This window comes from Malurus melanocephalus, unplaced genomic scaffold (assembly GCF_030028575.1).
Source record: "Malurus melanocephalus ecotype Western Australia unplaced genomic scaffold, MMel_1.1 scaffold_1, whole genome shotgun sequence".
In the NCBI taxonomy this organism is placed as follows: domain Eukaryota; kingdom Metazoa; phylum Chordata; class Aves; order Passeriformes; family Maluridae; genus Malurus; species Malurus melanocephalus.
The window spans coordinates 19,464-36,193 of NW_026623233.1; the positions used below are offsets into that span (position 1 = coordinate 19,464).

The 16,730-nt window shown below is 42.5% G+C and overlaps 1 protein-coding gene across 2 annotated transcripts in view; it reads left to right on the forward strand.

The window, feature by feature from the left end:
* ASB9 (ankyrin repeat and SOCS box containing 9) overlaps positions 1 to 14,723 on the forward strand; it is a 15,389-nt gene extending 666 nt beyond the window's left edge. Inside the window, exons 2-8 of one of the 2 annotated variants that reach the window (XM_057387250.1) lie at positions 4,207 to 4,286; positions 5,425 to 5,532; positions 6,383 to 6,533; positions 7,188 to 7,322; positions 8,566 to 8,757; positions 11,853 to 12,019; positions 13,150 to 14,723. In XM_057387250.1, the coding sequence (XP_057243233.1) occupies positions 4,207 to 4,286; positions 5,425 to 5,532; positions 6,383 to 6,533; positions 7,188 to 7,322; positions 8,566 to 8,757; positions 11,853 to 11,977 (791 nt within the window). In that variant the 3' untranslated portion in view covers positions 11,978 to 12,019; positions 13,150 to 14,723. The other variant, XM_057387328.1, reaches the window with a different exon arrangement.
* Positions 14,724 to 16,730: the final 2,007 nt, after the last annotated feature.

Genomic DNA, 16,730 nt, shown 5'->3' on the forward strand with positions numbered 1-16,730 from the left:
CTTTCCTTATTTCTTTTCTCCTTTTTTTTTTTTTTTTTTTTTTTTTTTTTTTTTTTTTTTTTTTTTTTTTTTTTTTTTTTTTTTTTTTTTTTTTTTTTTTTTTTTTTCTTTTTTTCTTTTTTTCTTTTTTTTTTTTTTTCTTTTTTTTTTTTTTAGTCATTGCTTTTTTTTGCCTTCTCTTTCTTCTCTTTCTTTTTCCTTTTTTCCTTTATATTTTATCCTTTCCCCTTGTCTTTAGGATGAGCAGACCTAAGTGTTGTCGTCCAGGCTGAGCCACCAACCCTACAGGGTTCTTCTGCAATGGTGGTGTTGTTACCAATGCTGTTGTAGGCACATAATAACGAACAGTTATTCAGACAAATGGCCTCATTTTAGCCATTGCTCTGTGTCTGGCCCTGAGCCATAGAAAATATAACATGGTAAAAAAAGACAAGTCATTTAACTTCACATAACAGTTTAGCTGGATGTGTTCCATGTGGCTCTGTTTCCATGAAGTTACTCCTTCATCTMATGGCGAGTGCAGACAGAATGTGATAAATTGAGAAAATGTGACTTTACGCTGTCCTCACTCCTTTTCTGGGCTGTTCAGGGTGTTTCCATTGATACCAAATAGAAAATTAACACCATAAAACCAAATAAAAAGCTGATCAGTCTATCTGCTGTGCAGTGTTCCTCTCCTCATGTGTGCCACGTATGTACAATGTGATGCTGGGGTGAGAGGGAAGGCACAGTGATATTATTAACGGGATGAATAGAAGCAGTCCATGGTGGAGATGAGCTCCAGCAAAATGGAGGATGGAAGAAGGGAGTCCCACATGGTGGGGACAGATCATTTGGTCCTTTGAAAATCAGCGTTCAGTCCATTCCTTTTGTGTCTGTGTGTTCCTTAGCAGTCAATAAGCTCTGCTGGCAGTTTCCAGTGGGAATGTATTTGGCTCAGGCTATATCTATCACAACTTTAAGGGACCACCTTTGCATGTGAAAAATACCATTTGAAATACGCTTCTATAAAATACCATTTGAAATACTCTTCTATATAATGCCTTAGGCAATAGTGTCTGCAAATATGAATGCAAGAGCATGCCTTCAGTGAAAGGACCTCAGAGCTGCTTTCAAGCTGCCCCATGTTTGACGGGCATGGAAGGAAACCATCCTGGCGACAGGCACAGAGAGTGCAGTGCCCTCACATGGTCAGAGGTTGGAAAAAGTTGTTTCAGCCATCACCACAAAAAACGGTGCTCTAGAAAGGTCCTGTGAAAGCTCTGTTGTGTGCAGAGAGCAGTCAGGATTTGCATGTGTGTGTGGTTAGTGCTCTAAGGCTCCCTCTGTGTACAGCAGCCTGCCAGTGTCATGTGCCCAAGTGATGGCAATGAAACCAAATATGAGCAGATTTTCAGTGTAACCTCTGGGCTGGCTGGGATTGTCTGTGTTGGAGGAAGGGGAGCTAGGTGACCCAATGCCTCTGAAAACCAGTGGGACTTGGATATCTAGATGCTGAACTACTGTGGTCTGACTCAGCCTCCCGGTGGACGAAGGTATGGGGAAATTTCACATTTGGACAAATAATCTTGTTTATCTGTGAAAGAGCATCAGGCAATCAGGAATCCTTGTTCCAGTGGTGGTACATGCAATGAACACAACTGTGTCACCCCCATACACTGGCCTTGGTCCTTTATGAGCAGCTCTGGTGGGCAGAGTGTTTTGAGCATGTTCATGGAAGTTGCTAGTTCAGGGTTTTGAAAGTCCATGGTCAGCTGGAGCTGGCTTTTGCTTAGGCTTTAATCAAATATAAATACAGATCTTTTGCATTCTGACAATGTGCCTCCTGTGACAGGTAAAAGTGGGCAGTGAGACATGGAAATYCACTGCAGCCTCCCTCCTCTTCCGGGCAAGACAGATGATTTCCAACCTGGAACAGGCTGAGGACAGAAATATTGTCATTTGCCAGAAGTTGGTGCCCTGGGTGCAGAAAGTGGGGAAATTTGCTTTCCCCTCCAGGGAGAGTTGACTCCCTGGCATTGCTTCAGAGGTGTTTGCTGCAGATAGCTCAGGAGGGACATCAGCCTKGGGCCGTGCAGTTCATGGCAGCACMTCTGGAATTATGCCAYTGCAATTAGTCATCAATTAGCCAGGCCTTTAACACCCCTCAGTCCAAGGTATCTGAGGCTGGTGTGATGGGCTCCGCAGGACTCCACTTCCACATAGGATAAAAGTCTCACCAGCTCAATTATGTCAGTACATACCTCTTTATTTTTCACTGACATTTATTTTTGGTGGTTATATGGTCAGTCTTTTAATTCATTGTTAAGACTTGGAAAATTACAAGCTAAKGGCCAGTCCACAGATGGCTGCCTGGTCTGGCTCTTCTTAGAGTTTCAGTAGTGTCTTTTCTGAAACTGGGACAGAATGGATAAAATCCACCCATGGATAATTCTTTCTTAGTAACCAGAATTCTGACATGGTGATATAACAAGTTGGTAGATTGCACAAACACCTGCCTATGTTTATGTGGCCAAAAAAGTTCAAGTTTCAACTCAAAAAACTTGTTCTTCAATCTAGATTTTTAGAATTTCTGTAATAAGAGTACTTTCTTTAAAACTCATTGGGCAATGGCATTAGTTTCCAAATGGGGAAAAKCTTTTTACATACCCTGGAAACAAAACCAACTGTAACACAAACAGGATCAGCAAGAACAAGAGCACAGTCAGATAAGCATCAATTTCACACCCATTGCTTAGAGCGAAGCTATTTTAGTCAATTAATAACACTGTGCTTTAATAATTATAGCCTAGCTTGGCTATCCTTATGAACCTGAACCACAGCTTCTGGAATTGTCTGTCCCTTTGCTAAACCAAAGGATGTTTGTGAACTTAATGAAACTGTGTAAYTCTTGTGGGACCAGCCCATGGAGCATAGAAGGAACGAGCCCATGGAACACAGAAGGAAGGAGCCTGAGGAGCATAGAAGAATACAAATTTCTTTAAAGGCAAATTCATAGATTCATAGCCTAGTTTGGGTTGGAAGGGACCTTTAAAGTTGGTCTCATCCAACACCCCTGCAATGAGCAGGAACACCTCTCACTAGGTTGCTCAGAGCCCCATTCAACTTGACCTTGAATCTTTCCAGGAATGAGACATCTGCCACCTCTCTAAGCAACCTGTTCCATTATTCACCACCTCATTTTTATATCCAGTCTAAATATRCCTTCTTTTCATTTAAAACCTTTACCATCATCAGGTTATGTATAAACATTATTTTAATGAATTATAGTGGCTTATTAGGGTTTTTTTGCTGAAGGTGCATTTTTCTCTGTCAGGGATTCCATTCCATGCATGAGCTCTTTTGCAGTTCCTTAGAACCTCAGCAACTCAGCCAAACCTGGTGATTGGAGTGCTCTCTGTAGTTAGTGGAAGGAGAGTCAGACATCTCCAGAGAGCAGCAGAATGCCTTTCCACATTAAATTTTATGAAGTGCCCTCTGTAAAGGCTTCCCTTCCTTCCCAGGGGAAACCTGGGCCATTGACACAGAGCAGACACTGGATTTTGGATGCTGGGATGTAAATGTCTCCCAGAGGGATTATTGCTGTCAGTTGGCTCTGAACCATAAAATCTGTACTTCTGAATCTCCTTCTATTAAATTTGCACGTTTTATATGTGCTGTATCCCACTTTGTGGTTTCAACAACTCAGAGAACACAGCTATTGCTTAGAATGCACCACTCCCACCAGACCCTGAAAACTGGAAGGCAAAATTAACAGGTAATACAATTTGTCTCCTTGTACTTTGGTCCCTTTTCTTGCCAAGTGTTGTTGACTCTAGTCCAGCTCTGAACAGAGGTAAATGACTGATCAGCCAAACCCTCTTCAAAACATACATCTCTTGAAACAATTGGTGAAATGAAATGAGCTTGTGAAAACAAAAGCACTGGAAATAATTCAAAGAGAGGGACAAGCTCAGCCAGAGTCAGGTGAAGTTCTGCAAATCCCTCTCCTTTCTGCTGAAGTGGAGCAGAGCTGCTCAGTGCAAACATGGGATGAGTTTAAAATGCACCCAGGCAGAAACCATCCTCTTGTCTGGCTCCCTCACAGCATCTACTCAAGGAAAGCTTTGCAGCTCAAATATAGAAGATGGGAGGTCATGCAGTTGAAGCAAAGCATTCTGGTGAAACAGAGTTTTTAGCTTTTTTCCTGTGWTTCTTTTTATACAGACTTTGTTTCAGACTGGTCTCCTCTACATGAGGCCTCTATCCATGGGCGTCTGCTTTCTCTGAAGAAACTCATTGAACAGGTACCTCTCTGCTGGGTTCACGTGGTCTCTGCAGGGTTTGTTCAGTGGATGAATGCAGTCTGTGCTTTACTGTGAAACTTCCAGGGTCAGAAAATCATGTTAACCAGGCCACAGGGAAAGCTGCATGTCACAGATACTTTTTTCTACAATGAGTTCCTTGCTCAGCACAAGCTCTGTGCAGTAATTTGATGATGTATTGAACAATCCTGGGTGATGCTTTGGCTCTGGTGCAGGTCAGGGTCTGTGATCACTGGGATCTCTGGGCAGCTCCTCTGCAGCTCCTCTGCAGCTCCTGTGCAGCTCCTGTGCATGCCTGTGAGCAGTTTTGGGTGCCCCAGCTGGGGGCCAGCTCTGGACCCAGGCATGGGTCTGGCTGAGGTTTCAATTCAGTCACCCACACATTTGAAGTGCCTGAGCATATCCCAGGGCCAGGCTCCTATTCCAGAAGGTCAGGGATAGGGAGGAGTGGTTTCTGAACCTCWCTGCTTTGTTTCTTCAAAATCCCCRGTTTAACCYATGAAGRAGWTGATGGAAAGGGAARGGGTATTGGAGGCTMTTCCAGCTTAACCTTCTGGAGCACCAAGAGTGCAAGGARCAAAAGATCTTATAGAATCAAACCAATGTTTCCAATGCAGGGCCTGACTTTCCTTCAGTTGGTGCCTTGAGGCAAGGAGCAGAAAACACTTCAAGAGCTTTTCAGGGTTTGACCCAGTCAGTCACAGCCTCCGTGGGCAGGAGGTCAGAAGGCTTGAGCAGTGATAYAGAAAGGCAGCAGTCACAACCCTGCCAACGACTGTAGTAAAAACTTCTCATCGTTTTCTTTTATTTCAGAATTTGCTATCCAAAATTCATGCTGAGTTCCCAACAGGATGTACTGTCCCATTGGACAGTCCACTGCAGCTCTCTGTTATCAGTGTGTAGAAGGCATGACCTCGRGTGTGCTGTGCCAGCATCCACTCCTGTCAAAACATCACAGCCCCTTCTTCTGCTGACTTTTTGAGATGAGTAGCTCCAGGCAGTTAAGGAAGGGCTGATTACATAACTTTAAAGACAAAAAGTGGTTTTTTTTTTTAATTATAGTTTTTTGCATGGGGGTTTCTGTAGTTGGTTGTAATGATATTTTCCATTATCTTCTCAGGGGGGTGATGTCAATCTTGTTACAGCAGACCAGGTATCTCCTCTCCACGAGGCCTGCCTAGGGGGTCACGCTGCCTGTGCCAGTGTCCTGTTAAAACACGGTGCTCAGGTGAGTGTGTGATGAACAGAGCACTGTCTCTGCTGTTCTATGTGGTATCACCACGCTTAAATGCTGGGTGAGGTCATGGCAGGATATCTCTGTGATTTACACTCTGCACTTAGCTCTGCTTGAGCTACTTATAAAATGCACTTCCTAATAAAGCAATCCATAAAACACAGACCTAAGCAGCAGTTATTATTGTTCTTTAGATGAGGATGAAATGTTCATCCTGTAAAGGGGTTATAATCCTGCAGCAGTTAAGGGYGTGTTTTATTTTGTGCACATTAATCTTACTGGTACCAGTATGCAGAGTCTTAAGTAAAGGCATAGGAATGTTAGGATCAACTGACAGTAAAATGGGAAGAAAATGGAAACAAGATGCAAGTGAAATGGTGAAATGSTGTCTTATGGCTGCTACTTTTCAAGTTAACATCAAAATTGTAATGAATAAGAAAATTATTTCTTACATATATTACCTTAACATATATTACCTGTCAGTTTAAAATAATAATAAAAAAAAATTAAGGGAGGACTGCATACTTTCAGCCAAAAATGGACTCTTTCAGAAGACTATGGGCAGGTGTGTTTCAGCTAAGATAACTGAGAGGTGGGCATACATTTAGCTTGGACACTAACTCCTTAGTGTCCCTGGAGTGGCACTGATCAAATTTGTTTTTGTAGGAGGAGAGACTTGGGGTCAATTTAAAAAAAATAATGATTATTTAAATAAAAAGTTAGAGTCTTCAGAAGTACTGGGAAGTTTTGACATGAGAACCCTATTTTCTGCCTAGTTATTTGTCATCAATTTTGAAATACCAAGAAGACCAAAACCATTGCCTTTTGTGTTATTTTCCCCCAGGTGAATGGAGTGACTGTTGACTGGCACACACCCYTGTTCAACACCTGTGTCAGTGGCAGTGTGGATTGTTTGAATTTGCTGCTGGAGCACGGAGCCAGCCTGCAGCCACCCTGTGACCTGGCATCCCCCATCCATGAAGCTGCTAAGAGAGGTAACCCCATGGGCGTCAGCCCTTCTTTCCATGTCCATAGTGGTGTGTTGAAGTGGAGAGAGAGATAAAGAAGATAATTTTCTGGGTTTGGGTCATGTACAATGCCTTGCTGATTGTATCATCGTGGGGGTGCAGTTCTTCCCACCCCTGTTGCTCCTCAAGGGCAGGCTCAGCTCTCAGATCCTCTGAGTTCTCGTGGTGACACCTGGAAGGGGCTGCATTGTCCAAATCAGCTGCCTACAGTGTGGACATTTGAGGGAGACRTCTGGCTATCTACAAAAGCAGGGGAGAGAAACATGGGGTGATTCATCTCATCCTCAACAGACATCTCAAATGAGTCAGATAAAATGTGAGGGGTTTAGCCTGTTTTGTTCAACGTGGCTTTGCAGCTCCTGTTTTGCTGGCTGGATCCACTGGAGTGGATGAAAGTATTACACTACCATCTCTCGACAAAACATTGAATCTTTGCCAAACTACACTGCTGCAATAGAGAATGTGCTGGGAATAACCGTGAAGAAACAAAAAAAAAAAAAAAAAAAAAAAAAAAAAAAAAAAAAAAAAAAAAAAAAAAAAAAAAAAAAAAAAAAAAAAAAAAAAAAAACCCAACCCGAAGTCTGATCTCTGTGAGTTTACTCTTCCTTTATCCCTTTTAAGGTCATGTGCAATGTGTGGAAGTCCTTGCGTCCCGTGGGGCAGACATAGATCACAACATCAAGCACCTGGGTACTCCACTTTATGTAGCTTGTGAGAACCAGCAACTGAACTGTGCCAAGAAGCTGCTTGAGTCAGGTAAAAAGAAAAATAAAGAATGGTGTACTTWGTTTCCTGCAACATCAGGGTTGGATATACATGGTAAGATAACCATCTTTGGGTTATCTTTGCATCAAAGATTTTGAGGAACTCCTGCTTTGGGACCTAACTATCCCTTGCAGTGTTTGTGCATGTGGTGTTGCAGTTATTTGAAGTGGAAAGGAAGAAATTCCATTTTTTAATTTTACTCCCTCTTTCCCCAAAACAGTTGACTCAGCCCCTTTTATATAGTATTTCTGCAAACATGTTTCAATTCCAATGAGTTCATAAAAAGCTTGAGACATTTCCAACACAGAAAAAGGTTCAGCAATATATGCTTTGCATGACACAAACCTGTCTGTAAGTCTAAATGCTTGGATAATTACACAAAACCATTTCTTGTTATCTACAGTAGTRTAGTTCTTCTAGCCAAAGGCCCAGGTAACCTAAAGTAGCCACGAAGCTGGTAGAAAAGTAATGGACCAACAGAGTCACTTTAGGGAAAAACAAAGCAAAAATCATGTGTATAATCTTTTAGATAGGTCACTATTTAGTACAATGACCTTTTTTTGGAAGAAATCAAATACAAAWTAATCTAAATATTAAATGTTTGGCAACTATTTTCTTTTTTTCTGCTAATTTGTTTTTTGCTGCCTTCTATATATGGGAATGTGTACTATGAAAGCATTATGATTAGTTTTGAATTAGTTCTGCAGCTCACATTTCTTAAGGTGTTCTAGCAACCTTTAGTCCAGGGTAATCAAGGGGGGAATCTCATCAGGGTTGTTTATGCCCTTTTCTACCAAGGGCCTCTAGAACCTTTCCATCCTCACATTTTTACCCTAGCAGATATTTTGGCATTTGGAAATCCCACCAGCTGAAGCCTCTGGTACAGAGCATGTCGAAATCCTGCATGTATTTTACGGGGTGGGAAGCAGAGTTAGGTCATAGGTGGAGCTGCATCTTTGTCCTTTTTTGAGATATCCATGGGCTGGGCTGTGCATGAAGGATCTCCTCGTGCCCGGTTCCTGTGGGATCATTTTCTTAATCACAACTCCACTCCTCCTCAGCCTGTGAGATGTGCAAACTGTAGCACCAAGGCCCAGCATGAAGGGGTCACCTCTGGGTGCAGGTTTCAGCATTTATGTGTTATTCAGAGAAACAGCTGGTGCAGTGGATGAAAACAGGCTGCTGTCTAATCATTGCTCTTTGTCATTATTCTCTGTCCTCTCTCACTGTTCAGGAGCAAACGTGAACAGCGGCAAGGACCTGGACTCCCCTCTGCACACGGCTGCCAGGAATTGCAGTGTGGAGCTGGCAAAGCTGCTGATGGACTTTGGAGCAGACATTTGGGTGAAGAACGCTGAAAACAAGAGGCCAGTGGAGCTGGTCCCACCTGGCTGCCCTGTGGGCCAGCTGTTCCTGCAGAGAGAAGGTGCTCCTTAGGGCTTGTTTTAGGGAAAACCCTCACAGGCTGTGCTATTTCAGGCTGACAGCACCAGGAAACTGGGAATAACTAAGATTATCTCCATTCACTGACACAGGGACATTGTTTTCTAGTGCCAGAATGCAGTAGTGAACTAACAGTGATAATGGTAAGAAAAATAAGCCATCCTGAACCTCCAGATTTTGAATCTGCTGCATCAGGAAGCAATGATTTGAAGCTTGCCATATAATGCAGAATCGAGTTTAGAGTGAATAAACAAGCAAAAGACTCATTGAAAACCAATGGTAGCCTTTTCTCATTACCTAAAACATTGAATTTTTAGTGAGAATCTCCCAGTTGCCTTGTGTCAGGCAGCAGTAGACCCAGGAGTGTTCTATGGAATGTGCTGACAAATGCAGGCAGCAAATCACCTCTGATGGGAATTGAGGCTAGGAGGTGAGGGTGAGGTTTGGGATCTCTGGTTAAAAATATGCTGATGGTCAGGTTTCTGCCAGTTACTTGTCTCAGCACAAATGCCTAAATGCAGATTTGCAAYCCAAAAAATYTTAATGCATGTAATACTAAAAARAAGTATACTGAAGRTCTTGTTTTCTAATTCTTGATTCTTTATTTTTATTCTTGGGCCAAGCTCTTATATAGATGCAAAAGTATCTTTAAAATGGAAGACTAAATGATTTTTTTTTCTGTGGGCATTAAGGAAAATTGCACAGGAATTATATAAAGAGTATATATATATGTATATGTTTATACACTAAACTTCCTTTAAAGACCAATCTTATGTGCTGAATAACACAGCAGTATCAAACCATAAACTTAAACTTCAAGAAACATCTATTTTGTACTTGTAAATTAAATAGTTCCAGTTAATTTTATTTTTGATTATGAAGTATTTAAATAAGTATGGAGAAAAATGTTGCTTACTATTATTGAGGGAAATTAGAAAAAGATCTCTARTGTCTACTCATTTTTTAACCTGTGTTCTTCCTTAGATTTTCTCATTCAGTCAGYAACCTATACACATTACTAAATAACCTGTATTTTCATTATTTTAAACAAATTGGTGAAGGTGTGATCCATGCCAGTTACATATTGATGAGATTGTTGCCATAGAAAGATTTACACAAAGGTAAAATTGTAATAATAAAGTAATGAATCAGGCCCTGTTTCAAATACTAACATGAAAATAGTATGGGAACAAGTGTGTTGTGCACGTTATGCACGAGCAACGGATATTTGGTTTCCCAGCCTAATCTGTGGCACACAGAGCAATGATCTTTTGAGGTCCAGTCCCTGCTGCATTTGACTCCTGACTCCCGTGGCCCTGCATGTGTCCTGTTTATTTGAGATAGAAAAACATTTCAGGCACGCCCTGTGGAGCTGGCCTGGGAAACGCTGCTTGGGCTGAGCTGACAGCAGTGAGGAACTTTCTAAATTCAGCAGTCAAAATCAGAAACAGTAAATGCCTGAAGGGAATTTTTTTGCAGAAGAATGTTTTTCTGATGTTCTCCAGCATGTCCTTCTCTGAGTGGGATCATGCCTGTGGACAGCTGAATCTGGCTTCTTTGCCTTGCTGAACAATTGTAGTCTGGGACAGGGGTGCAAAAGCTGCTCTCCTGCCCTGCTCCCATGCATGGCTCCTGTCCCCCCATGGCCAGGCAGCTGCAGGGTGTGTGTTTGGCCACCAGAGATGAGCTGCAGAGCGTGCTGACCCTGTCACCCTGGCAGGACTGGCCCAGAGCAGGTGTRGYACATGTGGTGCTTCCCCTCTTAGCAGTTCCCCATGCTGGACCACTTGATGCCCTGCTCACATCTCAGGGACAGCACTGCAGATRGGTGGGAGAATTAGTGAATGCTCCAAAAATGCACTGTGTTTTTGAAGAGTGTGCTTGTGTTCGCTAAATATTTTCCAGTGCAGTGTCGCTGCTTGTGTTTTGACAAGTCTTTGTGTTTTGCGTTTGGTTGTTTTTTCTTTTAATGAAAATTGGTTTTTTTTGTTTTTTTTTAATGAGATGTTTTCACGTGGAGATTTATCTGTGGGATCAGAGTCAAGCCCAARTGCAGTGTGATACTGCAATAGTTTAACTAGCCCCAAAGCAGCTTGCCCTGTTGTACCCAAGAGCAGGGTAACTAACTCGTGTGCTGGCTCCTAGCAGAAGGGTGCAGCCTTCTGCATGGCCCTTCTGAGACCACAGCAGCTTCAGCCTTGCAGAGCTGCTGGAAATGTGGTGTCCTAAACGAGGGAAGCTCCAAAAGCTGATCAAAGTTGCCACCTCACCACATTTTTATTGAAGCTTCCTTTTCTTTCATCTTCTCCTCATGAGGGGGGCACCTAAACAGTTCTCTCCCAGCTCATTTTCCTTCCCTTTCCCTTTCTGCAGTGTCTCATGTTCTCCCCACTCCCAGCACCCAGATCCCTCCTTGGTGCTCATCCTCTTACCTGCCCTCCCTCTTACCCCCACCACCCTCCACACTCGTCACCCCTGTGCMAACAATGCTCTGGAGGGTTTTACAGGTGCCACAGTAAAGCTTCACATAGGATCTTCCTCTTCCTGAGCAGGATCAGTGACCCAAAGAAGTGTATAATGCTATTATACTTAGRTTTTTTATAAAGTGACAAAGATTCTTCAACAGGGCTTGCATCTATCAACATGGGACCGGTTAACCTGAAGGTTTAAATAAAGAGCTGTATTATGATTCTTTTGCTTTGTGTTCATCACTGTTGTGAAATAKGCCTCAAGAAAGCAGTGGACTGAAAACTTTGATCTCACTGGTTAAGTGAGAGGAGGGAAGGGCTTTTAAGCTAACATCAATCATTTCAGACAGTACAAACATTTGTGCAGCTCAGAAGGGAAGGACTGATGCTGCTGATTCCAATTGCAGCTGTGTGAGGACAGAATGACCAAGCAGGGACTGGACTGCAGCCAGGCTGGTGTTCTTTGGTGGACACAGGTTTGACTTTTCACTGCTGAGTGTGAAAACCTGGTGAGGGGTTGGGGGAGCAGTGATGCACAGCTGCTGTTTCAGGTTTGTATTTTGGCATTAGAAAGCCATGTGTGTAACCTCTTCCCTGGATCTTTCTCCAGGGCCACTGTCCTTGATGCAGTTGTGCCGCCTGTGCATCAGGAGGTGCTTTGGATACAAGCAGCACCAAAAAATAACTGGACTTCTTCTCCCAGAYGAGCTGAAACATTTCCTTCTCCACATCTGAGCCTTTTCCTGTTCAAAATGGTGCCTTTAATAACACAGCAAGGTTTGTTGACTCTTTTTTTCATCACTAGTGTTGCCAGTGTTTGTAATGTTAATTTATAGCAATTTTTGATGTCTAGTAAAGCCTGGAGGCACAGGACTGAGCGAGTTGCTCAGCCCTCGCTGCCATCACCCCCACCAAATCCATTTGGAAAGAAACAATCCTGCRTGGTTGCATGGTGAAGCTTGGAAATGTGATGTGAGAGCCCCCTTGAAAGCACAGAAAATTGGCATAACATTTTAAAACAGATCTCTTGATTYTCTGGCAGTTTCAGAGGTCTTGTGGTTGAAAACCCCTTACAAAGAAGGCACAGATCCCAGCACTAAAACACTTCATGTACATGTTAGGCAGGCCAAGGAGAGCTGCAGAGAGCTTTGTCTGTAAGCAATGCCATGCACACCCCCCGAGGGTGAGGGGAGGAACCCCTGAACCCCCTTGCCAAGCCAGGGATTSCCTCTGGCACAAGTGATTTATTTTCTGAGGTATCACACTGCAGACAGACAAGCACCAACCAACAACCATCTGCATTTAGGCCAGCATGTGAAATGAGCATTTCTGCCATGACAGCAAGGTCCCTGCTGATGGCAGCTCCCTATGGTGCAATAATAGTGGGGTGGAAGTTTTTAATCATCCACTAAAATCAATTACTCCTGATACTTTGAGACATAAAAGAACGACACTTCAGAGCTACACATTTTCTCCATGAAGCATGTTATTTTCCAAGGACACAGGCTAACAGGCTATCAKCAGCAGTCATTGAGTGCTGCCCTTTTCTGCCCTGAAAATTAGGGGATACTTCCTAAGCATTTTTCAGCATGCATCAGAAGAAGAACAGTTTCTATACCCTTTCTCCACCCAAGAAAAAATTAAGAGTGAGATAATATTTTTTCTCATTCATAGTATTTTCCATGGGAGTGGTAATAATAATGCCTCTAATGTGTGGTCATAAAACAAACAATGAAATTGAAGTCCATTTCATATTTTTTAAAAAGTGGACCATTTCTGCTCCCTGCTCAGTTGCTGAGCAGCTGGCTCAGTGTATGACAAATGTGGTTTATATTCCACTGAGGTCATAAGAACAAATATTTCCTCCGGCTTAACKTTAACACTGGGCATTTTTCTTTCCCTTTCAGACACAGATCCTGCTGCCACAAACCAAAGTGCAGTTGTGACCACTCTCTGCTCACTTGGGTGCTCCCCTGGGAATACCAGCTGCCTGATACATATGAGAGCAAGGATGCTGAGAGTCCAACTGTTCTTCCCATGGCCCTATTTGGCCTTGAATTCTGAACCAAAGTGCATCTGCACCAGTGGGAGCAGCACCCAGCCCTGAGGGGCTGCCACTTTCTCCCTGAACTGAAGGGGCAGCCACACATTTGGTGCTTCTGCTTTTCCACTTCACTGTGGAGACTCCACGAGAGTGGGCTGGGTGTGCAAAATCTGATGGCATCACTAACGCCAGCAATGAGAGACACAGAGGGCACCTCAGAAGTGGAGAGACCTGGCAGCCTTCAAATCTATGAAAGCTTCTTTTGGTGTTCACCATTGTGCCAGTGTGTGCAGTGCCAGCCTTCTTTTGCATGTGGAAAGTTAAAGACAGCTCAAGTGCTGTCTGGATGCTGATATTTGGTGTAAATCACCACTCAAACCCTCGTCTGCACAAGGTGACTGCTGGCTAGAGGCCTCCAGGCTGGATTCCTTTGTGCTGACCAAACACAGCACAGTTCTGTTGGGTTTGTGGAACACTAAATCATATCCTAATGGGACAAAACAACGAACACAGTTAGGTCTGTAACTCCTCTGGTGGTAGAGACACATAGAAAGGTGTCACCTGACCCAATTCATCACACATACTTGAACCATGGAAAAATTACCTGGCTGGTTTAAAATTCTATATTGTTTCCCTCATGCCTGGGAAGAAAAGTAGAAATCTCTTTTCACAGAGGCTGACTAAAAGCAGGTATCTGGGATGGGAAAGGCAGATCCTTCTAAAATCAGTATCTTGGTTAAGCTGAATCTGCATTGAGCAGGCAAAGGAATGGACAATGAACCTAGTGCTCAACTCTGAAGATTGAAGTGTGAAAAATCCCTGCTTTGGTGATGTATTGGAAAGTTGGAGATCCATCTTACTATAGTCTAGAAGATGAAGAAACATTTGGTTTTATATCCTAATTTTACTTTTGCCTTTAGGCATTTATTTTATAACTTCAGCCAATGAAGTTACAAAATAGGAGWGATGCTGATACCAGGAGGAAATTGCTCTGAGAACCAGATGAGAGTGTTGCTTCCAAGTGTTGCAGTTTGCTTTTCTTATGAAAATTTCATGGTATGACTCTGTTCACTTGAACTCCTCTGCCCAAGTGTAATTGGGATGATTCTGTATGCTCGGCTTCTATCATCTCAGTGTGTTTACTTATTTATTTTCATAAAAATTGTGATCAACAACTGGTGAATTACAGCTTTATGTATCAATACTTCTCCAGTTTTGAACTKTAAAAGTTGTATAAGATGCAAACTGAAAAGCTCACTATAAGTGAGGTTTGGATTTTTTTAATATTTGAAAACATTCAAAATGTAATGCAAGACTTAAATAACTGTCAGATATATATTTTCAGATTCTTTCCTATTTTTCTTTTAACTTTTTAATGGCAGTTAAGCCACAATTTTGTAGGATATTTTCTCAGAAATAAATAGTTTTTACTCTTTTGCTTGCTAGTTTGTTTTTGCTYATTTTTTAAATGATAGCCCTAATTTTGTGGATGGACTAATACTATGGAGTTTTGAATTCTAATTGCTTGCAATCCCTGCAGGCAGGTAGTGTACAGAACAGCTGCTTCAAATATAACTACAGTTAAGATGAGACTGAAATGCAAATACCATGCAAATTTTGCCTTTGTTGATGTTTTAAAGTAGAGCTGGACTCCTGAAATTCCTTTTTTGCTCGCTTGAGGGTTACTGAAAAGGAGACAAAGGTTCCACAAAATTAAAAAAAATATGTAAATTTAGATGGTAACTGTAAAATAAGATGGTGGCCAGCTTGGTTTTGGGGTTTTTTAACTGATTTGCATAAGTTTGTTTCTCCTGCCACCTCAGCAAAAAGCACATGGAGTGTGCTGGTGCTGCTGTGGGTTCCTACCCAGCAGGAACCCTTTACTGGAGGTGACAGGGGAGGTTCCTGAGTGGTCAGAAGTCCAGCAGGGTCTGTCAGTGCCTTTGGGTCACTGTGGGGCTGGGGAGGTGTGGAAGGACAGCCATTCCCACCTAGACCAGCTCAGAGAGCAAGGGCAGTGCCAGAAAATTGTTTTACAAGATGTTGTTTCTGCTGGATAAAGAGCTGCTTGTGGTAAATGTGGAACTAAACACCTCAACAGAAGAAAACAACGGATTTAAGCAAGAAAATGATCTCTTGTTTGATGGAAATGTGTCTGATGCAATAAATCTCTGCTAGCTGGGATCAGCCACATCCCAGGTCTCAGTTCTTTCTGCAGTTGTGTGCAAAGGTCCACAGCTGTCCTGTCCATTTCTAGTTGTTTCATATTTTCTGTTAACTGGAAAGCACAGACATGAAAATCTACGTGTAAATGTACCACACAGCTTTGGAGCAAATGCAGAGAATGTCCTCTTGCCTGTCCACTGACATGAATTCTTTTCAAGATGACTGAGAAGGAAACAAATTTTACTTTACTAGCTTAACCAAATGGGACTGACTGGCTGCAAAATAGCAGTTTAATGGTAAAAAAGAGAGTACTTCTGTGCCTAATATGGGATGTGCTCAATTCCCACCAGACTCGTGTTCTTGAGAATCATGGGCCTGAGACTTGATGCTCCTGAAGTCACTTTTTCTTGCTTAACACATACACTGTATTTGTCAAAATGGAGACTGCCTTGCTCTGCAGTTCCAGCCTGAATCCCACTGGCTTTGGATAAAATTTCCCAGGAGTTATTTCTATGCATGTTGAGCAATTATTTGTCATTCCTTGACACATTGCTCAGCTCACTGCTCCAAGGGATACTCACTTTCATGCACACRGGCAGCATTTGATGCAAAACTGCTCTCTAGGATGCCTAGGGGACTCTCCTTTTCTTTAAAATGACAGCAGTGAACTATTGCTTCACTGAAGAGAAATGCTTCAAATTCCTAYATCCTAATTCAACACAGTAACCTTTAGTCCAGCCCTAACTCTGTGCTGGAGAATACCTGGCTCCTGTCACCGTGCAACAAGGTCTTGTCTCTTTTCTRTGCCAGGTGAAGCCTTTCCTTTCTAAACTACTTCCCTTTGCACTTTTAAAGGTCTTGAAACTCATTAATCATCAGTGATTCAAGTGACACAGCACTAGATTCAGTGGCTTTAGTGACTGAAGTAAAATTGAGTTTSTAATCTGTCAGCTGTCTCACTTCACAAATTAAACTGTGGAGTCTCTGCCRAGTCTATGGCTTTTGATATCCCTGGAGCTTTTCTTTCTGTGCTTTGTAAAGTGCAGTGGTAGCAGCTAAAGCAGCTCTTTGTCTCATGAAAGCACTGACTCTGAATCACAGAGGTTCATACAGGCCTTGGAAAGTTGTTATGAATAGGAAAAGTGGAGGGTTTCTCATTGTCATCAAGACTGCACTTATTTTGAGGGGAGGGAACTTTGTTGTTTTTTTTTCTCTGATTACATAATTGTACCAAAAATAGGAAGAGTTTGTATTGGGAATTTCTGCATGGGGCAGAGC